The sequence below is a fragment of the Calliphora vicina genome, chromosome 1, assembly GCF_958450345.1.
Source record: "Calliphora vicina chromosome 1, idCalVici1.1, whole genome shotgun sequence".
Classification (NCBI taxonomy): domain Eukaryota; kingdom Metazoa; phylum Arthropoda; class Insecta; order Diptera; family Calliphoridae; genus Calliphora; species Calliphora vicina.
The window spans coordinates 142020493-142046138 of record NC_088780.1 but is presented as its reverse complement, the minus strand read 5'-3'; the positions used below and the strand labels follow the sequence as shown (position 1 = coordinate 142046138).

At 29.3% G+C, this 25646-nt stretch overlaps 1 protein-coding gene across 3 annotated transcripts in view; it reads right to left on the bottom strand.

Annotated features, from left to right (window-relative positions):
- KrT95D (phosphofurin acidic cluster sorting protein KrT95D) overlaps window positions 1-25646 on the bottom strand; it is a 168716-nt gene continuing 143070 nt past the window's right edge. For 2 of the 3 annotated variants that reach the window (XM_065516007.1, XM_065516005.1), the window contains exons 5-11: window positions 18420-18708; window positions 8744-8866; window positions 2248-2842; window positions 1710-2187; window positions 1078-1639; window positions 895-1011; window positions 1-827 (exon numbers count right to left, since the gene is read on the bottom strand). In XM_065516007.1, the coding sequence (XP_065372079.1) occupies window positions 697-827; window positions 895-1011; window positions 1078-1639; window positions 1710-2187; window positions 2248-2842; window positions 8744-8866; window positions 18420-18708 (2295 nt within the window). In that variant the 3' untranslated portion in view covers window positions 1-696. The remainder of the gene's footprint in view (window positions 828-894; window positions 1012-1077; window positions 1640-1709; window positions 2188-2247; window positions 2843-8743; window positions 8867-18419; window positions 18709-25646) is intronic. The other variant, XM_065516006.1, reaches the window with a different exon arrangement.

The window sequence follows — 25646 nt, the reverse complement described above, 5'->3', positions numbered from 1 at the left end:
TTTGTAGTTGTTTAAGTGTTTAGATTTATTTTCATTCAGTTCTTACATCTATAAAACACAATTTTTTTGCTGGTTAGACTGGCGTTCAATTAAAAAATAAATTTACAATTTATTTTTCAATCAGAAGAACATTTTTTTTTTTAATTATTTAACTGTGAACACTAACATGATGTACATACAACAAATTCGTTTAATTTATTTATTCTTTTTTTATTATTTCATGTTATTCATGTTTTATTTTTTTTATAAATGAATCTATGCCTTCAATTTTATTCGGTTTATTTTTTTTTTCTTTTTAATTTTACTCAATTCAAATCAGGCTTGTAGTGTTTCATATGTATATAATAATATTTATGTTATATATATAATTAATAATTATGTATTATGAATAAATTTTTATACAGTTATTTACTAATATATTTTTTATATATATAAATTTAAAAAAAAATAATAATTATTAAATAAGAAAATAAAATTCCTAAAAAATAAATCATAAAATAAAAAGTTTATTCCTTCTTTCAGTAAGGAGTAGTAGATTTTTAACCGTAACTTTAACATTATTAATTTTTTACATATACATAAATCACGGTTAAATTTATTTATTATTAATGCATGTGTGAATATTTTATAATTATTATGTATTTTTGTATGTATGTAGTATGTATTTATATCTAGGATATTTACTTAACAAAATGACTAGGATAATTCAGAACATGACATTGGAGTACAACCAATTAGAGCAATTGGAAAATTTTTAACATGAGTTTGCCATTGCGATGATAATTGGAAGAATTTAACACCAGTCCATTCAGTACCATCAATATAAACTGTGAAAGAAATAAAATGAAATTATTTTTTGTAAACTTTATTATTATCATTAAAAAAAATATGTACCTCTTAATGGTATTGGATGTGATTGCTTGGGTGAACATATTAAACGTGCTACACCCTCAACACATTGCTCCTTTTCGAGATCACGATCTTTTTCCTTTTTCTTACCCAAACGCATTACTAAAATAAAACAAAAAATTAATTTCAATTAAAACTTAAATAATTTTCTTTCTAATTATGACTTACTTTGCTTTTGTTTCTTTTCTTTGGTAGCAAATGAAACGGTTAGACCATTTGACATTTCACCCAATTGAGCATTTTGAGGCAAACGCCAGACTTGCAGACTTCTAAACGTACTCTTAATACTATTTTTACCACCTTGATCACCACTGCGAGTATTACTCTTATCCTTTGAGGAGGTGTGCTCTCCCGGTCGTATAATCGGCCAATAATCCACCTGTAATTCCACAGACTCACTGCCCATTTGCTGGGGTGTAGCACCAAAACCAACATCACGTTGAGAGGACGCCGACGAGGGTGGTGTTTGTAGGGGTGGTGATATTCGCCCACTTTGAGGCGGTGAACCGGATAGCATAGTGCCACTGGCACTGTTTGAAACTCCCTGTAAACTGGATGATAAATTTTGGGAAATAGCATTCAATGGATTTTGAGAATTCGAATTGCCAATGGGTATGGCTACGCTGGTATTTGACGATTGCTGGGAAGTAGTTAGGGCCGAATTTTGAGCACTGCTTTCATCAAGATCTATTGATGCCTGGGGACCCTCCAAATAACCAATACGAACATCCTGTGTTTAAAAGAACAAATTCAAATTAATATTATTAATTTTAAGATATCAAAGAGATGGGTTAACTTACACTAACAAATGGCACAAATATTTGACATGAATCCTCTTCTTTGTAGTTAACCATGGCTTCTGCTATGGGTACTTGAGTGCAGGGTCCAGCCGCATGCAAATATCGTTGTATACGATTAACTAATTCTACAATATCAGATTTATTGGCTGTAGCCGAATCAGCCAGGGAAGATGATAACGCTGTTGCATTCACCGTCGTCACAGCACTAACCGCAGCCGCTGTTTGGGCTGCCCTCTCGCACAGTTGATACCAATTTTCCGAACCAAACATGGCGGCATAGGCCTGATCCATTTGACTTAGATAACGTGCAATAGCACTACTACCAATGGGTATAATATAGAAACGTAAATGATTTAGCCAATCGGGTGGTCGTACACCCAACAGCTCAACATAATGTCTTAAAGCAGCACCTTGCAACCAATCGCCGCCTATAAGTAGGATTTTCACTGTGGTGGGTGGTTTGGCATTCGAGTTACAACTAAAAGAATATCAATTAATCAGTATCGCATTAATTATATATTGAATACTAAGTACTTACTACTTTTGTATCTTTCCCATTAGTGCCTGTAGAACAGCCTTAACTTCCGCGGTGTTTTGGGGCACAAAGGCCGGCTTGAATGAATTCGCAAACAGAGCTGTTAATTTTGATACTAAACTACTACCGCTTAAAGCTTCCGGTGGACTTATTATTGTTACCACATCGGGTATAACTGAATCCTCACTGGCAAATATGCGACTTAACTGATCCAGCAGCATTTTACGTGGTTCCACATTGGTGGGTGACAGACATGTCTCTAATACTGAGCGTGGTTCGGCACTTAAACTAAGTGACTGTTTCTTTTTACCCCCACCACCTGGTGTACTACTCGATGTTCTAAATAAACGAGATCTCTTTTCATTCGACGCTGGGGTAGTGGCGTTTGTATTGCTGACAGCCGATGTATTGTTGGCATTTTGACCGGTGGCTGCCTGTAAATTGTTACTGGTACTAACAGGTGTCAGTTGATGCTGCAGACGCATATAGTTCTGATCACCACGTGGTGGACTGTTCTGGGGATCAGAGGTTTGACCATCTGTATAGGCGGCATTGCCCTCATTACCGGAACTATCATTACGATTATCACAAATACGATCTAGAAGATGGAGAAAACGAAAAGAAAAAAAGATAGAGTTATTTTAAATATTTTTTTTTTGGGTAATTTTAAAACTAAAAAAGAAACATATTGAACAAGTTTATTTTACAAGATCTCATATCAAGTGGTCATAGACAAATTTGTCTACAGGGAAGGCGAAAATGTGTTTAAGGTGAAACGTGCTTGTGTCTGTTTTTAGCAAAAACAAAAAAAAAAAACAACTAGTGACAATGTCAAGTATGTAGTGCAGCAGATTTTGTTTCACTTAACATAAGAGCAACAGTAACTATTTTATATACCTACTTTTGATAAATAAAAATAGACAGCGTATGTATTATAAACAGCAGATTCGAAAGTTATATACCCTATATAATGATAAGAATCTAGGATTTTTTTATGAACATATTATATTTATAGAAAGTTAAATTGTTTTAAAAACCGATACAAAATTATCTGAAATAGCTTTGAATTTGTTGAAAGCATTTATTTCAAAATAAATGTTCTCAACTAAAATGAAAGTTTACTTTACTTGAGAAGACCATTACTCAAACTTGTACACCTGACGTCAGTATTCTGTGAGCTTTCACAATATTTCATATGGTTTTTCCCTTGAGAGAAATATGAAAAAAAAATTATAAAATTCTTTAAAAAAGGACCATTCTATCTGAACCCAGGATAAACACTTTGACAAACGTTATTTTAACATGAATTAAAATTGTATTTTAGTTGGGAAAATCACTTAAATATTCAGCATAGTTTAAATAATTTAAATTTGTCCTGAACCTACTCTTCATACAAATACACATTCAATAAGACAATCTACAGATAGACATTTTTGAATAGGTTGTATTATGGTTATGAAAATTAATTGTTGTTGAGCGAAGTCAGTTTTGAACACAGGCTGTCTGAGCCAGGCAACTTAATAAATACTGATGAGATGATGTTTGTGCCAAAATAACATTTCTTCTTTTTTAATTATTTTTGTATGAAATTGTTATTACTTGTTCCTGAGTTGGGAAACCTTAGGCAATTGAGCTTTAAGTCATTACATATACTATATGAAATTATCAATACAACGACAGTTTTAAGTCTAGGGAGACGGACATTAGAAAGTTGTTCAGATTACCGGATAAATTCAGTGACTTTCAGTCAGAAATACTGGCGATCTTCAAAGCTATAAATATCGTGGTAGGAAATGTCATCCGGGGTAATAAGGTGACTCTCTATGTTGATCACCAGCAGGGTCAAATCCAAACTGGTACAGTACTGTCCAGCCCTAGACAGGTTCATGGAATACTTCGAGCTATGACTGCGTTGGGACCAGGATACTGGAAACGAGATTGTGGACATATTAGATTAGGTAGAAGATTTCATTCCAATTTTGTCCGCAACCCTTCTTAAATATACTACATGATGATTCATTTAGAGATTTGGTAAAATTTGTTTTTTTACTGTCATAGTATTAGTATTCAATATTGGTTGACAATTCATCATGGAATGAGTCACACGCACCGCTACAGCGTTTCCAAATGTTTCAGCTATATTATTAGCGTTCTGTGAGCAATGTTTTTCGTGCATTTCGAGCAACATATCGACATAATCGACATTCCGAACCTTCCAGCTAATTTTGTGTTCCGGATCGGTAAACTGGCTGTCTCGATTTATTTCATTGGGATTGTATGAAGTCAAAAGTCTTCTTCGATAGGCCACGGGCCGAATTACCGCATTCGTGATCGAATAACCTATCGTATCGTAAAAGATTTCGATATCGAAATTATAATAAAATGTACTAAATATAAATATATATAAATAAAGATACTAAAATATCGAATGCCATAATCTCAAATAAGAAAATTATTATCAGTTTTACTCAATATCGAATGCGGTAATTTGGCCCCTTGTAATCCACACTTGGAAGCCAACATTACTCGCGTAATTCCAATAATTCGCAATACTGAAAAGATTTGACGAAAATTGAACTTCCGACTGCTCCAGTCGTAATCAACGTTTGAGAGAAATTATCTTTGAAAAGTAAATGTCAGAGTATATTTCAGGTCATAATAAAGATTCAGACACTTTATTTTAATGTTAAATATAAATTGCTTATCATTGCATTAATATTTAGTAAAACCACATCATGGTTGTACGGTATAAATATAAGTATTTAAATTTATTAAGTGTGATTTTTTTCTTACTATAAATTATTTTAAATAAAATAGTTACAAGTTATCTATAATTTATATTTGTCATTACATCTATTGCTAAGTATAGACGAGGGAGTGGTCCTTAGGTACATCAATACAATATTTACTCAAGTAATCCACATTTAGAGAGGCAATTATTCATGCTTTTCATACGATACAGGGAGGTCCAAATACCAGTGCATACATTTAAAAATAATTAAAATAAATAAATGAAACTAAATTTGGTTTATGAACCGCCTAGGTACTGTAATTGAAAGACCAAAGTTATGCGAATAATCCAGAAACGTTCTAGGATTTTAAGGCGAATATTGTTCGAGCCATTGGTGAAATATAGTCAGAAACCTTAGAAATTCAGGTTGACAGGATATACTACTGTGCAAAAAAGAAATTGAATTTTTTTCATTTATAAAAAGCTCGATTTCACAAAGATACCTGGGAGATAATTCGCGCATTCGTAATCGAAGTAAATTTTGAAATGCTAATCACATCAATATAAATTTCTATACATTTTATTCGATATCGAATAAGGGAATCCCAAAAATAAAATATATTTCGCACGTTCGAACAAGTTTTCGCTCGTATACGAATTCAAGAAAAAAAAAAAAAATTATGCGATATTGATAGAAATTTCATTACAATTTAAATGGAAAAATGTCATCCAAATCGAATGCACACTATTTGTGGTGGTTATTTCTGTGTTTCTTTTATAATAGAGTTGTGCATGTACAAGATATTTTAGGAATACTATATCTGTATATGACAATGATATTTCAGTCCTTAATCGAACTCGGATATTTCTATGCGGTAAAGAGCTTGAGTATTCATGTATTTAGTATAATTATTGGTGAGCAGCAGATAGAAATATTAAATATACATATATACGATAATTAATAACTAATGCGAACAAATTAAGTATTAAAGAAAATGTAATTATATGGAAAGTAATGTATTATGAAATATTTAATGTTTATAACAGCTGGCATTTTAAAAATCTTATGACAATTAAATTTGAGTAAATTTTCAGAAATATATTGCCTAGGTTCTGCATCCAATTATGTCCCAGCAAAAAATATGTTGGATTTGGATTGAGTTACAGCATTTATTTAGCTTACTTTCTACAATATTGTTAATGGTCAAAACTGATATTGTAACAATTAATATTACACCAAAATCAGCAATCGTTTTGCTGGTATATTATCTTAATTAAAACATAATGTTTGCTATAATATTGGTTTCCTAGTATGAAGTAATGTAATTATTATCAAAATTAAAAAAATAATAGAATCTGACTACAAATTATCAAGAATATTAATATGTATTACAAATAGGTAAACATAATTATAATAAATTTGAATAGGAAAACAAAATATAATATACATAGCTATACGATAATTAGTAAAATAATATAATACAGATATTAAGCTAGAGCAATACAATATTAAATATGCAATTTAATAAATTGCATATTTAATTTAGTTCTAATTAAAGCTACAAAAATAACACAAATATACTTAAAGTTAATAATGACAAAACAAGCACATTCAATTTACAGCCATGGACATACAAATAGCAAACGGTGATCAAAGGATAAATTTGCTATATACATTTGTATTCATAATTTTGTATTTTTGTATATTAAGCAATTTGAATTAAATATTTTGTAATAAATAGAAAACAGATATTTATATTTATTGAAAGTTTCATATTATTCGAATTGAAAAGTGCAAATAATATGATTAGCATTTAAGAAGTCTGCACTTGCAAATAACTCGAGTTCGACCGCAACCAATTTTTGTGAGACCGAATCTAATATTTGGTCTAATCCAAAACTAACTAAAATTACTACCAAGTAGGTACTACAAAATATGCATATCCGATATAATTATGTATCATTCATGTATGTTGATTTTAATGATGAAATAAATCGCAATGTAATGACTGATCTTCAAAAACATTTGTGTAAGTTGACAAGTTTTAGGGCCTTCTAAATACTAGCGCCAACTAAAACTATAGAATTTGTATGGAAAACAAAAACAAATTTTTGACATTTTTTCTATATAAAACTATGTGATTTAGAAAATATAGCCCTTATTTAGTTTTATAAAATTGTTGTATTTATTAATTAATGTGACGTAATTGTCAAAAACATAAAAGTCTGTGTCAATGTATTTTGTAGTTGTCTCGTCTCTATGTATATTTCTCTATAATAAGGTTATTTTAATAAATGTCATCATCTGCACTTAACTACCGAAATTCCTAAACGAGAATTTGTTCCAAAAATGTAGTTTTTCATAAGAGAGGCCGCTCTGCCGTTATTTACTGTTATTAACTTTTAGTCATTTTTTTAGATAAATTTGAAATTAGTCTTAAAAATTGTCTCTAGTTTGGAGAGGACTGAGGGCGACGTTATTACCTTAAATGAGTCAATTTATAAATGGTGTTCTTATTTAAACTTTTTTTCAGTATACTTTTGCTAATCACCATGCAAAAACTTACAACAGAACAACGTTTACGAATCGTGGAAATTAATTTCCAAAATTCGCGCTCTGTTTGCCAAACTTATAGAGCACTTTTATCATCAAATCTCTTCAGCGATGAGGCTCATTTCTGGCTTAACTGGTATGTAAACAAGAAGAATTGTTATTTTTGGAGAGAGCACAAATCTCATGAGACTCTATTAAATCCCGAAAATATCACTGGTGCGGTTTATATGAAGGCGTTAAGTCCGAAACCGGTGTTTTCAGATGCAAAAAATTTCAGATGACTGCATCAGTGATGCACAAATTTACTGAATTTATCGACGCAGCAAAAGGACTCTGAAAATTATACAATTGGTCAATTCACAAGGTCTCTTATAATGTCATATTGTCATAATGTCCTAATATTTCACAAATGGTTTCTGTTGTTTTTCAAGCAAAAAATGTCCTAAAATAATACTACTCTGTACGCTATGTTTATTGTGTTATCGTAACCAACCAGCAGAGACCTTCGCCGAATGCCTAAGAGTCGGTTAAGCCGAGCAGCCGAGTCGTGATATATTAGGACATTATGACAATATGACTGATAAGAGACCTTGTGAATTGACCAAATATATTGGTATTACGAAAACGAAATTCGATTTATCTAAATTCAAAATCAGAATGCTAGTGTGCTATTTATATGTACATGACTGCATATATGCAAGAACACAATATAGAATTGGTTTTATTAAGTTGCATGATGAGTGCAGGACCGACCTTTAGAATAAAATAGAAATAAATTACAATTATAATAAAAGGATTATAAGTAGTTTTCATTTTCTTTAACACAGACTGTGAAGACATTCATTAATTTGTGGGTGATTGGTTAACATAAACACACAAACACAAGGAGAGAACAACAATTTTTGGAAGGGAGAGTATGAGAAAAAATTTCGAATGTGAGTGGGAGATAGACAGTAACTAAAACCAAATAAACAAGGACAATAGAGAATATAAAATAAGCAAATAAAATTTCGAGTTAAAGGAAGAAGTTAGAGAAAGAAATTATTTCAAAGTAATGTGATAATGAATTTAATTTTTTTTAGTCATTTTTAAATATTTTTTTTTTGTTTAAACAATTTAGGTGATGATTAGTAAGTGAATTATTTTAGAGGAGAAATTTATTTAAAGTTTTTTTTTTTTGGTTTTGTTTATTGTTTTTAATTAATTACACAGACCTGGTGTTGTAGCCGAATTGTTATTGTTTGTTAAATGAATGCATTTTTGTTTGTTATTTTCAATTTGAAACGACGAATTGGTCAATTGGTCGCTTTTATCCGATGATCCGCGCTCAATGTTGCCTGCAAAAGAAATTTCGAATTCAAGCCATGCAATTACAATTAAATAAAATATTTAAAAAAAAAACAAAAATAAACAAACAGGTATAGAATAAAGGGGAAAGAAAAGGAAATTAAAAAAAATTATACTAATATAAATAATGAAAGAAAAATAAATACATATTTGATATTGAGTGTAAGTCTCATCATATAAGTTTATTACAAATATTTGAAAATCTATCTAAAATATTACAAAGAAATTAAAATTTGTTTTGAATGTGGCAGTTTAGGAACCGAACCTTTTCATTGTGTTCAAAGTTCAAAAAACAATCTTTTTATTTTTAATCATATTTCCGCTATCTCAAGAACATAAATAATCGAGGTCATTTTTCGTTTCTTTTTTTGAAATTTAATATAAAAATAAATTTGAAATTTTTTTTATCAAAAATTCTTTGTTTGACTTATGAGGACTTTAATTTTAAATATGCATTTTAAATATATTTATATCTATTATATTTTTGTTTATAATGAAATAAATGAATGATAATTTTTTTTTGTTAGTTAAAAGTATATTTAAAAAAAAGCAAAATGCGTATTAATTATTAGCATGTTTAATTTTAAGGGTATTTTTATTTTATTGTTATGTTTAAAAACAAGATTAAATAAATATTAATTGCGCACACAACATATGTTGCTGCAGATAAATACAATATTAACAAATGTTTAAATACAAATAACAAGAAAAGCTTTATTAAATATCAGCAGCAAATAATAATAAATTTAATTCAACAAATTTCATAAAATGTACCTATAATTCAAAGGGAGGGAGCCTTAAAAACCAATTGAATGCAAACTATTATGTACTAATTATGATGGATCATATTTTGCTGAATCGTCATTAAAGGGGTTTCTAAACTTTTTAATGATTTTCATATTATCAATTTGTTTAAAAAATATTTACTATCATATCTGTATCAAAAAAAATTTAAGTGTTCTTAAAATACTTATCAATTGAGTGACAATTAACATACTTCTGAATTGAGAATAACTTTTAAAAAAACTTAACAATAAAAACACTTTTCAATTGAGTGACAATTAACATACTTCTGAATTGGAAATAACTCTTCAAATTTTATTGGTTTAATAACAATATAATGTTGGGATTTGTGTGTTAGAAGTGCTTACAGAAACTTCCTATAAGTGATCTCATTAAAAAACAAAGTCTTCCAAAATAAAAAAAAAAACAAGTAAGAAATTATAGTCGGACAAGCTCGACCATATAATACCCCTTACATTGAGTATATGAGCAATCATTATTTTATTACAATTTTAATAATTTTGTTTTCGTGAGTGATTTTCAAAAGTGGGAGCTATGACCAATTAAATTTTGAATTTTGGTTAAAAAAGTACTAACATTTTTTATAGTGGATGGGGAAGAAATCACAACGAATCTGTTTTGTTTGTGCAGAAATAGTACCGTGACTGTGAGGAAGACAAATTATAAAGAACAAATTAGAGTGATATATTTGACTGTGCCGCATCTTGTATACCCACCATCAATATGTAGTTTTGGCCTTCTATGGGAACTTGAATCAGTTATAGTCCGAACTGTACAGAATTTGATAGAGAGATTAATTTCTGTCTTATGTCGAAATTTATGTTAATCACACCTATCGGCAATAACATGTGAAATTTTGTTCCCATGAAATATCAATTTTCCTCGAAGGGAAAATTGCTATCGTGATATTCCCATGAACTTTTTATTCATAATAGTTGATTTTGTTTGTAACAGCTGCTTATTGTTTACAAAATTTCATCTAAAAATTTCACAACATGGGAAATTTTTTCACGTGAACATTTTTTCACGGAGAGGGACCTTGTATGGGAACTAGGGACAAATGTTGCCCGATTTCGCCATACTTTACAGTATAATTATGGAGTACTTAGAATTCATTTGTGTACAATTTTATCAGGATTGTCGCATAATCAACATATTTATTATGACTGCTCAAATATTATTCCGTTGGGACATTTGTATGGGGGCTAGGTGAAATCATGAACCGATATTGCCCATTTTCAATACCAAACAAACATTATCAACATAGAGTACTTGTGATATATTTCAGCCAGCTAGCTTATTTCGTTTGGACCCTATCGTGTTTCCAACAGACAGACAGACGGACGGATATAGCAAGAACGTCTTAGAATCTTATGAGGACCCAGGATATATATACTTTTTGGTTCTACGACCAATATTTCGATATGATACCACCATATTTTTTGATCATCAAACGGTATTGAATATTCGGGCGAAATGAATTGTATTTAATTATTTTAAACCTCTGCCTCAAGTCTCTTTTATTACACACATTTTTTGGCAATTGAATTCTGTCTCAAAATTTTTTATAAGTATTTGTATACAAATGCAAACACTTGTGTATTTTTTTTTTATTTTTAAATTATAAAAATGAAATAGCTTAATGTCATTCCTCAAAGGTTACATGTGCTTTAGTAAAATACAAAAAAAATTTTTGTTTTTTAAAAACAAATAATTTATGTATTTTTTTCATTATTTTAGAGGCGACATTATAAATTAGTTCAACCAACAACTACGCATTATATTAATTGTCCTGCAGTATTATAATATAAAACCGGGCTCTCTTAAATATGTATTGCTGTTTGTACTCGGTGTTGTGTGTTTTTTGTTGGAACATTTTTGTTTTTCCACATTGTTTTGTAAATAAAGTATTATTGTCTATAGCCTTGACCATATCAAGGACAATGGCAAAGGATTGTAAGTAAATATTGTGTGTTTGCGAGAGTAAATGTTCAAAACTGCAACTAACTGAACTTGTTGAGTTTTGAAACAAAACAAGTAAGAAAGTACAATCGGTCAAGTCCGACCATAAAATAACGTACATTATTAAAATTTAAAAATTTCGTGAGTGATTTTCGGAAGTGCGACTTGAAACTATGTAGGTAATTATTTCTATATGAAACTTATTTTTGTTAAATTTTATTTGTTTTCCAACATTTTTATGACATTTATGCTAGTTAAAGTGATTTTCGGAATTGGGCCTTATATGGGAGCTATGACCAACTATGGACTAATAGTCATTCCTTCTATATGACTTTTATTTCCCTGAAATTATATGTGGATACCAACATTTTTAAGACAATTATGCGTTAAAGAGATTTTAGAAATTATTCGATTTTTCTCTTGTTCGAATAACACGAATAATTCGAATAAGAGATTTTAACTTGTTCGAATGTAGAAGTTTTGATGTTTTTTAATATTTTATTGTTAAAGAAAAACAAACAAAATAACGTTAAAGTAAACAATTCATGTATTGATAATGTTAAAAAACATTCGAAAACGAAAAACATTCAAGCTCTATCAATTGCTTAATCAAGTGGTCTTAGGGAGTTACACAAATATGTCCAAAGTTTGATATCATTGTCAACGTAATCATTATAAATGTCATCCTCAATATCACTTTCGACGACCGTTTCTAAATCACATTCGCCATCACTTTCAATACCACTTTAATCTAAGTTAATATTTTGATTATTAATTGCGATCCTGCTAATATTTCGCCAGCATATGTTCATGTTTAGATGCTAAAATTTCTGTTTCGAAATCAATTTTAAAATCATTCCGCCTTTTTTTACTACATAACAAATATTTTATTCCGTACCTTTTATTTTTATTGATTCAAGTCCTAAATTAAACATTTTGAAAGACTTGTTTTTGGAATTGTAACTTCTTTCAATAATATTTATATATTTATACAAGGAGCTATCGGACCACTTATCTACAGTGATCGAAAGACTCACTTTATATTTAGTTATTTGTCGAATTTCAGAAATAATACAAATTTTGTAAGTCATTATTTCTTATATAAATTTGGAATTATGACAAATTTTAAGCAATTTAATAAATTTAAATATATATGTACATTTATTTGTTATATTCGATTATTCTACATTAAATTGTTTGAATTATTCGTTATTCGAAAATGGCTATTTTTAAATTGTTCGAATAATTATTCGTAAGAAATTTTTCGATTAATCGAACGATCATTACTCGAATGAATACCCCAGTGGATACCTACAGAAATCAGACATTCTTGACAAAAAAGTCCTATTTCGGGAGAACATTTGTATGGAGGCTAGGTTAAATAATGGACCGATTTCAGCCAGTTTCAATAGGATTCGTCGTAGTGCTTTATTTATACGCACAGGGTTATATGGCTAGCCAATCGACTTAGAAAGTGATTCTGTATCAATCGGTATACTTTAAGATGGGTGTTTGACTAATATTTTAGGACGTTACAAACATCAGCCCAAACGCATAATACCCTTAACATTATTTACTTTAATGTATTTTAAATAGAAATTTAAGTTGTTAGAAATGAATACTTTGTAAGTTAATGTATAAAGTTTTGTGAGTGAATAATAAAATTTTTATGAAATATTTAAGATTAAATGATTAGCATTAAATAAACCGTGTTTTTCCCTTGAATTATTTAGTAATTATACAGAATTTATGATTCCTTATAAATTTAATTTCAATAACTTAACATTAATGTAAAGTTATGTTTACATTACTGCAAATTTTTGAGGTTAAACAAAACAATCACTGCACATTTTATGCATTTCTAACCCCCTCCCTTCAATATAAATTATTCTTATCAGTTTTAAATGAGGCGCCATATACATACATGTGTATGAACAAATTCAATATTATTTCATTTTTGTTTTCCAATTAACTGCAAGTATGAAAATTATTCTACTCCCATAATGTATACACACCTCACCCAAACACTAAATCATAAAATAATGTCGACAATTTAAAATAAAGTGTGTCGTAGTTTGAAAAAAAAACAAAATAATTGAAATGCTACATATTAATACAAGCAGTAAGTACAAGTACTCTGTTGCATTTTACTCGTAGGAGCATAATGTGAGAATTTTATGAATGGAGCATAAAAATATGTAACGCATGAGAAAACGCTTAAAAGTATTTAAAAAAAACATATAATGTAGCAATTATTGACAACCGAGTACTACAAACTAAATGAAATGCTTCAGAAAATGCACTAAAATGTTACAAATTGCATGACGGAGTGTTTCAGACATTTTTCACATTGACTCACTCCCATCATCAACATTGAGTTATTATTTTGAGTGATGTCTACTGTGAAAAAAAATAAAATGTATTATATTCGCCATACATATGGCAATGTACTGTTGATAATAAAGTTGATATTGCACTTATTGTGGTTATTTTAAAAGTCTTTTAAAGAAATGCACATGTACTTTTAAATAAACGAGTAAAAACAAACCAAAATCGAGCCGTCAGATTTTCATTATGGAAAACAATTAAAAAACAACAATATAAAAGAAGGTTACCTAGTTGAAATTTTGATGAGATTTTTTAGTATCCGGTTATAAATTTGATCAAGGAATTATTTGTCATGAATACGTCATGATAAATCAGAGTCTTTTCGAATATTTTGCTCTCAGTCCTACAATTACCCTAATGATGCACCTAAATTTCTTATAACAGTTCAAAAGAAACTAGAACCAGTATTATACAAACCAGCATTAATCTGTAAAATAGTATTTAAATGGTCTCTACTGAAGATTTCATGACAATGTGATAGGTCCTCTTCAAATAGTTTTTTCAAAAATAAATTTATTTTATACCATGTTTGATAGAACATTTTCTCTAGAAGATAAAAGGAATTTCCAATGTCTATTAAAAAGGTCTGTGCAACTAATCAGCTGATAGTTTTTTGCTTCTTTGTGTTTTCATACAGTGCTTGTCAAAAATTTAGTTTATGTTTGCTGGAGCTGTCAAAGTCTGCCTTTTGTTTTTGTTGCTTTGGGATCGTTGTGGTATTCACTTTAGTGAATTTTACAGCTTGAGCATCTAAACAAGTGATTAGCTGTGCTATCGACACCACCTTATTGTGAATTCGCCTTGAAATATACGCTGTTTTTGACAAGCTCAGTATAGTTTTACACAAACAAAATGCCTGTTTTACTTTTTGTTTTTATATTGTTATAGAGTTGCACAGACCTTATTAATAGACCTTGGGAATTTCTATTAAAACAAGTAAGAGACCTATATTCGGCTGTAACGAATCTTATATACCCTTCACCAATTTAAACAAAATTTAAAATTCTTTTTAAAAAATTTAAAAAAATAAAAATTTATTCGATGTTTTTTTTAATTTTTTAAAAAAAAAAATTTTAATTTTTAAAATTTATGATAATTCCAATAAAAAAATATTAATTGACAACTAATTTTTTTAAAAAATCGGAAAAATTATCAGTTTACCCAATTTCACAACTTTCACTTGATTTCCGGCTCTGATTCTCCTTTGCCGATTAGATTTATAGTTAGCTTTCTAAAGAGCAAAATAAGACTCATCCCCAGCAAACGTATTTTTAAGGGGAGTTTTAAACAAAATATTTGCCTCATCAGTTTATCTAAATCAATAATAATCCCGGATAGGATAAGAAATAGGATCAAAACATAATTGCATTTAGAAATCAACTTATATAGTGATTGTGATAACTAAGACAGGGTCTATCAAAAACAAAGAACACACGAAATTCGGAGCCTAAATAGGTCAACACTTAGAAGAGGGGTTAATGTGTTAACTGGACTTACAGAGTTGAAGGCTCATCTGGCCCGTATTGGTTCATCCGACATTACGATCTGCAGAGCTTGTAAGGAAAGGAAGTGGATGAAGCACTGAAAAAATACCTGCCAACATTGTAATATCTTGGAAATTCGAAATTCTGATTGGACATCACTAAGAAATTATATAGAGAAATCTAGGTTTTGAACCTAGTCGATTATAGTTTTGGGTTTATGGATAAACCTATAAAGGCAATAGGAAAATAACAAATAATTGCAGATCTACTCAACCTTACCTATGTATGTTTATTGGAGCTTTGATTATGTATCCTAAAAGCCTGCGCAAAATGCTGAACAATGATCAATTTAATGCTCTGAACGGACGGACAATGTATTCAAACATATAGCGTGGAATGCTATCAAGTAATTATGTATTAAACAATACTATGCATTCTAATGTTGATTTCACTAATAACATTTTGGACAACCAAAAATTATCTTGTTTTTAACTTTATCTAGAGTAGATAATAGTGGGAAAAGTTTAAAACATATGTAATTAGTATGTTCGAATATAAATTGTTCTAAATCGTATAATCTTGCAAATAAAATGCATTGAATTTATAAGATAATAACTTGCAAAAATTCTTAGTACAAAATAATTAAATTTAATGATTTAAATATGTGTAAAAAATTTCAAAAACTCAGCTTTACCATAAAAACACTGAGTTTTTGAAATCAGACGAGAAATGAGATACGTTGTTATGTGTCATATTGTGTGAATAAAAATATATGTTTATTCTTTGGAAATGTTATCAAAATGTGTAAAGTTGTCTAAGTTCGCTTAGATATCCTTTCTATACTTACCATCAAAATAGATGGAGGGTATATTGATTTTGTCACTCCGTTTGTAGCAGAACTAAAAAGTGTATATAGTATATGTCCTCATAAGATTCTAAGACGATCTAGCTATGTCCGTCCGTGGGTCTGTCTGTTGAAAACATGTTAGTGCCCAAACAAATAATATTAAATATAAATCAATCTTAAAAAAATAAATATAAGAATGAAACATTTCACATATGGGCAATTCCGTATCATCGTACGTGACATTTGTACGCCTATAGAGTGGAATAGATTTTGCAAAAATAAGAGTATCTGAAAAATAATTTGGTCTTTATGTTGGTGGTGCTATATTTTGAAATAATAAAAAGTTCTTTCGAAATATTGTTGTCCAAAATATTGAGCGAAATAAGGGTATATCGTACGTGACATAAAACGGAACTCATTTTGAGGTACATGTAGAAATATGCGAAAATATTCGAATCGTGAGAGGCGTTATGCTTTCTTTTAATTTCTTCTTAAAAAAAATCTTTAAAAACAAAAATTTAATATCGTACGTGACATACCGTACGTTACAGATTTTTCTCTTATAATAAAACAATATATATTCTGTAAATATATGTATACAAAAACTAAAAAAATTATTAGAAAATATACATTCGGTTTCAATAAACAATTCGACAATAGCAAAGAAACAATCAGAGTCAGTGTTCATTTCATACTACAAGCTAATTGGGAGCCTAGTTTTCGCCACAATTTTAGCCTAAAACATTACAGTAAAACAACAGTTTAAACTATTATTTTTGTATTTAAAATGTTGTAATATGATCTAAATACTTTCACATAGTAACATTTTATTATTTTCTTCTATTCAAATCATCTTGAAAAAAAAATTTCAAAGATTTATGTATTTTCAGTCGTGGTAGCGATTCTCGTGGAATTGCCCATATGTCATGTTTTACGTTGTAACTCATATATTATTATCAATGACCACTAACCGGAAGATTATTATGAGATGGTAACCCTCGTTCATATAAATGTACATATGTATATAATAGGGTGGCCCCGTTTGTATGGAGAAAATATAAGGTGTCGATGTTCCCAACTAAAATAAAAGTCTAGATTGTTTAAGAAACCCATTACTCAAATTGATTGTCCTGACTTCAGTATTTGATGAGCTGGATCAAAGGATAAAAAGGTATATTTTTAAGGTTTTTATGACTTTTTCATATTTCTCGCAAAAGAACCATATGAAATGTTATCATGTGAAAGGTCTTTGATTTTAGATATGGTATTGAAAGCGCCTTTAAATACCATACCATATAATATCAATATTTAATACGTTTCCTTTGAGAAAAATATGCAGAAATTGATAAAAACCTTTAAAAGGCGCCTTTTAATCCTTTAATCCAGCTCATCATGACAATTTGATAAATGTTATCTTAAAATGAATTTAACTATATTTTCGTTGGGAAGATTTAAAACTTTTTTTGGGATAACCCTAATACATGGTACAATACATTTGACATATAATTGTATAACAAGTAGCATTGTATTTTGTATGATACGTTTATTTTTTTGTAAAAATTTGACCCATATTTCGCTGGTATAAGTGTGGAAATGTAATAGAAAATTAAATAACAATTATTATGTATTTATAAACTGAGTTATAATAGTCTTTTTTTATAAATAACTTTTATAACAAATAGCAAAATAAACAACTGTTATACTAAATATGATTATCAATAAATTGTATAAATCACTGAAGTAAAAACAAACAATTTATAATTATTTTTAGTCGTTATATCAAACTGTTTTTTTTAAACCCAACAATTTGTAATTAATGAAAAATCAAAAGTAAATACAAAAAAATAAAGAAAAAAACGTCCACAAACTTCTTAAAGTATTTTATATTTTTTGTAACTTTTCTTACTTTTTCAAATACATATTGTACATGAGCAAAATGTTTAATAATGTATTTGATAATGTGTAAACAAAACAGAGAGGGAGAGCGAGTAGAGAGTGTGAAGTAAAAAAAAAATAACAAAAACACAATGTTGCAAGCAAATCAAATGTCAAACTTACCACCACCGGCACCAATGTCATGTAACATTATGCGAGAATTTGTAAAAAACGGCCTTAGGGAGGGTTTAGGTGTTGAACCAATTGACAGACTGTCAATGTCGGGACCGGAATCATCACCCTCACAACACGACAACGATTCAAGCTCTTGAAATAATGCATCCAAATCACGTTCGCCACGTAGTGCGGCTGTACCGCGATTAACTTCACCTTCCAATTCCTCTGAGGCTTTGAAGCGTTTTAACAGGGCAAATATTTTTTGCTTAAAATTACGCTGTTGCAGGGAAATGGTCTGAAAATAATAAAATAATATAGATATTAGAACATACAAGCATTAGTATACATTAATACACATTTTTAAATGGAAATTGTTTGTGTGCTCATTGAATGTATTCCAAATGATTATAACTTAAGTGACACTTTATTTAATGGATTCTTAATTACACCTGTTTTTTTCTTTCTTTTCTATGTTTTTAGTGTAATTTATATGTTAGAAGCATTAACAGTGGTCTCAATGGCTCTATGAATTCCTATGCTGACTACGTTTGGCAACTTGTTTTCTAATAATACTGTGCTGCTAGTAGATTTTTTAATTTTATATTTGAAAAACATGCCTCAAATTATTCAAATTGTATTTAGAACCAGTTAATGGTAAAAAATATAAATTGAAGATTTTAAATAAGCCCACTTTGGAAATTTTACAAAGTGGGCATGGTTAAGATAATCTATAATGAGTTCTAAAAGTATTAGAATTTAAATACTATGAAATATTTTAACTTCCCCCCATAGAGAAAATATGTACCACAATTTTGTAATCGATGTTAGCTTTTTAAATACTTATTTAAATTTATAATTTATTGTCATATCATTTTAAAAAGCGTAAAGTTTCATTAAGTGCGCGAAGTCAGAAAAAAACATAACACATTTTGGGGGTACATATTTTTAAAACTGAGAGTGCAATGGTTTAGAAACATTTTTATTTTGAAAATAATTCGGTAGCTCGTCGTGAACTATCTTAATGAAATTTAACACTGTTAGAGCAGAAATGCTTCTGAGTTGATTTCTGTTTACATATGGGCATTTCCATGTTATCGTACGTGACATTTGTAGCGTAACTGAAAAATAATTTGTCTTTATTTCATTTAGAGGGTACTATATTAAAAATAAAATAAGTACATACAATCAAAAATACATTCTAGTCCAAAATATCGAGCGAAATAATCTTTGGATGTTTTTATAATAAATAAAATTTAAAGACTTATTGAAAAAAATAATTCAAACTTTAAAAAAAAAATCAATATGGACTTTTAAAAAAATAGAAAAATATCTGAAGGTTCATGGTCACACTGTTTTAAAATCTATTAAACAGTATAAAAGAAAACTTTTCGAAGAGCACCGAATATTTTTATCAGAAAAGTAGCTCGTAAGGTTAAATGTTCTAATTCTTTTGTGCACAGAGCCAAAGCTAAAGCTGGGTTGAAGTCGAATAATGTTAAGAAAGTTCCAGATCGCAATACGGTAAAGAACTTAGAAGCAAAAGAAAATTGAGGTAAAATTTTATAAAAAAATACATCTGTTTTATGATGGATGATGAAACTTATGTGCTGGCAGACTTTTCACAACTTCCGGGTCAAGAATTTTATGAAGCTGATGTACGAGCTAATGTTCAAGAACAATACCGGACAAAAAAACAAACAAAATTCCCCAAGAAGTTTCTTGTATGGCAATTCATTCGCAATTGTGGCAAAACAAGCCAATAATTTATGACATCAGGCATGATAAACACAAAGCGGCTTTTACCTTTCTTAAAACACCACAGAGTGCCTTCATATTTCTGGCCCGATTTGACATCATGTCACTATGTCAAAAAGGCCCTTGAGTGTTATTCAAACAACAATGTGAATTTTGTACCATTGCAAATCCATCCAACTGTCCAGAACATCGGCCTGTGGAAGGGATTGGGATCTTGTAAAAAAAAGAATTAAATAACACAACAAAGGTATCCCAGGAGATGTCCGATTTTAAGTGGACTACCTCGTCCAAAAAAGGTAACGGAAGCAATAATTAATGGGAAGATTTCCGGAAAAAGTGGATAAATATATATAAATACCGAGTAATATGCCAATTTTTCAATGTTTAATGAATTTGTACAACTTATGAATAAATTTACGTATTTTTAGAATTTTTATATTGAACGGTTTAAGTTTTATTTAACTCTTTAATATCGTTCGTGACATAGCGTACGGAACAGATTTTTCACATAGGATGGCCCTATATGTAATTTAAATACGCTAATAGTTAATAATATACGTCCCCTTTTATGCAAAAACTAAATTTTTGGAACATATTTTTATTTTTAGATTTGGAGGGATTTCCTTTCTTCACTCCCCTGTATCTGCACCTGCCATATGACATTGAGAATTTTTCGTTGTTGCACAAAGTAATTTGTTATTTAATTCCGATTCCATTTGAAGTTTTGTTACATTCTTACTATTTGTAGCAAATTCAGCTGAATCAAATTAAATTCGTTTCACGTAAATGGGATGTACTGTGTATAATTTTTAGTTTTTCAACAACAAAAATAACTTATACAACAGCTGGTGACAAAAGGCGGAAATGTTTGCAAGACATCTTGCTGGGCCTTGTCTTACTTAAGACTCAATTTCAAACTACCTGTTTCCGACTTATATTAATTTTTCTTTGTATTTTCTTTTACATTTGCGAACATGTTTGAAATTACCTAAAACCACTGTGCAGTTTTGTTTATAATTGAGCTGTGCAAGCACACATGTGTAAAAACGGACAGTATGCCAAAACAGTTTTCAAACATCCTTAAAAAAATTTGCAATTTAAAAGTATTCTACCACTAAAATAAATTACCACAGCACCTTCAAATGCATAATGTCCAGAATTATTACAAATTTTATTATACCATATAAGCTTTTTCAAATTGACCATATTTAGGATTAAAAAAACAGCAAAAATAATCAAATAGTGTACGAATAAAGACTTAGCATACTGTTTACATAAAACTATGCAACTGTGAGTTATAAAAATAAAACTTAAATTATCCTCAATTAATTAAGAACAACACGCACTTAACATAATCCTATTCTCACCTACGCATAAGAAACTTCTCATTGGAACACACAACCATTCAAACAATTTGAAGTGCCTCCTCCCAATTAAAAATATATACCAGCACCAGTGCCCACCTTTCACCTTCTCTTCTTTAGAAACAATATAGTATGTATGAGCACATGTGTATATACAATATGACAGATATAAACATTTGGTTCTTGCTCGAGAGTACGAGAGAAAACTTAAAAGTCTCTTGGGTTTTTCAAGAGAAAGTTCTTGAAGATTAGATAAGCTTGTTTTGATAAGTACAATCCATTCAATTTTTATAAGGTGGTGTCCAGCTTCACAAGTTTAGATGTTAAAGTTGTCAAATTCACTTGTGTTTGTTATTGCAATAGGCAAACTTTGGCAGTGCAAACCTTTATTACAAAAAGATGGGTCGTTATAGATAGTAGAGCCGGTATAAAGCAATGTCCGCCTGACTGCTGAATTCGAAGCCCCGAAATAACTTACAAACATAGATGATATTCACTTGTGTTTTATTACAAAAAGATGGGACGTTATAGATAAAGCAATGTCCGCCTAACTGCTGAATCCGAAGCTCCCAAATAACTTTCAATCATGAGTGATACATAAATATATCGGCTGTAGTCCTGTTTATGTTGATATTTAAAACCGAGTACCTTGATTTTTTGACATATATCTCTATTACTAAATCATATACATACACAATATTGGAATCAAATGAAATGAATAGAAATTCGGACCGACAATGGTTCGAAATCGGGATATATATTTTTTAACCAGATTTTTTGCACCAACACTTTTTTATATTAAAGTATACTTTAGTGAAGGATGGTAAGAGCTGTCTTACTATGTTGTTTTTGTTGTCAAACCTGTCTTAAAATACAACAACAATGCAATTTTTCTAATTCTAAATTTGTCTGCAAAAATATAATTTTGAAGGTTTTTTTTTTTTAAATTAACACGGATTTTGTATATAAATGCACTATTATTAAATTTACCAAAATAAATTTTCAGCTTGACCTCGTATATAGATTTATATTTGTACAAGTTTTATGGATTTTATATCAGGGACCGAAAATAATAATTATTCTTGAAATTTCTAAGGAAAAAAGCCATCACAGGATAATATCGGAGAGTCAAGACAAGCATACCATTTTGATTGTTTTCAACTATAATTTCATAAAATAACATGCTTTTTATATTCTTGATTTTTATTTTTTTTGTCAGAAATAATTGTTATTTTTGATTTTTATTTTTTTTTGTCAGGAATATTTGTCGGACTTTGAGTTTTATTTTTTTTGTCAGGAATATTTGTCAAACTTTGAGTTTTATTTTTTTTGTCAGGAATATTTGTCAGACTTTGATTTTTATTTTTTTTGTCAGAAATAATTGTTATTTTTTGATTTTTATTTTTTTTTTGTCAGATATATTTGTCAGACTTTGATTTTTATTTTTATACCCTTCACTGTGAGTGGCATGGGTATAAGTTTGTCATTCCGTTTGTAATTTCTACATTTTTCATTTGCGACCCCACAAAGTATATATATTCTGGATCGTTATAGATAGCGAAGTCGATATCGCCATGTCCGTCTGTCCGTCTATTCGGCTGTATGTTGAAATCAACTTTCCGTAGCCCCCAAATAACTTACAAACATGATTGATACATCAATATATCGGGAATTCTTCCGGCTCGGTTGTCATTTAAAATCGGCCCACAAATGGCTGAGATAACGGGACAACCTCGATTTTTGGCCTATTTTTGATCTATATCTGGATAACTAAGTCATTAATATAGGCATTATGGATATCTAATGATAGATATTTCAAAGTCCATTGCAACGATGTATGTATATAAGGCTTTGACCTACAATGGGTCAAAATCGGGAAAAATATTTTTTAACCCGAATTTTTTTTTTAACAAAAAATTTTTTTGTTCATAAATTTTTTTTTTACCAACAAATTTTTTTTGTCATAAATTTTTTTTTTTTAACAACAAATTTTTTTTGTCATAAATTTTTTTTTACCAAAAAAATAGTTTTGTTTCCAAAAAAATTTTTTTGTCATAAATTTTTTTTAACAAAAAAATTTTTTGGTAAAAAAAATGCCTATATTAATGACTTAGTTATCCAGATATAGATCAAAAATAGGCCAAAAATCGAGGTTGTCCCGTTATCTCAGCCATTTGTGGGCCGATTTTCTCGTTTTTAAATGGCAACCGAGCCGGAAGAATTCCCGATATATTGACGTATCAATCATGTTTGTAAGTTATTTGGGGGCTACGGAAAGTTGATTTCAATAGACGGACATGGCGATATCGACTTCGCTATCTATAACGATCCAGAATATATATACTTTGTGGGGTCGCAAATGAAAAATGTAGAAATTATAAACGGAATGACAAACTTATATATACCCTTGCCACTCGTGGTGAAGGGTATAAAAATAAAAATCAAAGTCTGACAAATATATCTGACAAAAAAAATAAAAATCAAAAAATAACAATTATTTCTGACAAAAAAAATAAAAATCAAAGTCTGACAAATATTCCTGACAAAAAATATAAAACTCAAAGTCTGACAAATATTCCTGACAAAAAAAAATAAAAATCAAAAATAACAATTATTTCTGACAAAAAAAATAAAAATCAGAAAATAACAATTATTTCTGACAAAAAAAATAAAACTCAGAAAATAACAATTATGTTGTGATTTTTATTATAAATGTCATAATTGTTACGGTCCCTGTTTTATATGTTTGCTGCTTTCGGTGTTTGTTATTTATTTCCTTGAGACAAGTTCATTAGCTTTTTCAAAATAAAAAGTTTTGTCTTTAAATTTTTGTTCTGAGACAATTTAACACGATTTTCGTTTAATATATAAAAGAAGGCATGTTCACAAAAGCACATTATTGAAATGAAAACAATTAATTTGTGTTGCATGTATGGTTTATGTGAAAACCCCAAAATTTTTGTGGTTGCTCATTGGAAAATTTGTTGTTAAAGAATATTTTGTATTTATAGGGTAAATACTTGTTGAATTATTAATAAAGCTGTTCAGAGGATTCTACCACCTGTAGGTAGGCAGACAATACTATTAAATTATGGAAATAAGTTGGTAAAAAGCAAAAAATACAGGTCTCATCAAAAAAACGTTGAAATATTTAATATTTTTAAATGACACAATTATTATTTTTAATAATTGTTCTATGAATTGAGGGCACAAATAATGTATTTTGATTTCCTAAGGACATTCAAATACTTCCCATCTTCTTAAGTTTATAAATACATCTGTATGATATAATGTGACAATATATAAACAATTATTTGAGGGGTATAGAAGCAAAGGCTGCAATCACCACTTTTTTAGTTTCTTTAAGAAATAACAAAAACCTGTGTCTCTAAATACTTTCATATTTATTTATTATATTGTATTTAAATGAAGATATGAATCATGTTTAAATCAAATTCAAATAGAGGTTTTCGCGCAAATACGATAAGAAATTTGGAGATTACTGTGTTTTCTTTAACCAAATAGACATTCCTACAATTGGGATAGTTTGATGAGTTCTAAAATTAATAATACAAACACAATTTTAATTTAAAATAAAAACCTTTAATTCTAACATGAACGTAATATATTAAAACAAATATTAATCATATAATTTTTGGTATTGAAAGCAAAACTTTTTTCAGAACACTTAATAGTAGATAATTAGCAAAAAGTTCACATTTGCAAGCAAAAATTATGATAGAAGAGATCATCTCATAATGAGAGCAAAGTAAAAGCTACTAGCTCCAATGGGCATTGCTGTATTTGCTTTAATCGGTATGTTTTGACAATTTATATTGTTTAAAAGCGGATTTGGGTGACTAACCACAAGTATTCATCAAATATAACTAGATGGCATATTAGATAAGTACACGAAAAAATGGAGATAGCACACTTTGCTTCTATACCCAACAGTTCTTAAAGACTAGATATTTTGCCTATCATTTAGGGTGACAACTAGCAACGTGACTAGTTATTTTAACATTTCCTAAGCAGGGGATCAATTGATCCTTTTGGATTACAATGAGACTGCCTGATAGCTGGTCCAAAGTAGTCAACGCTTTAGATTAATATA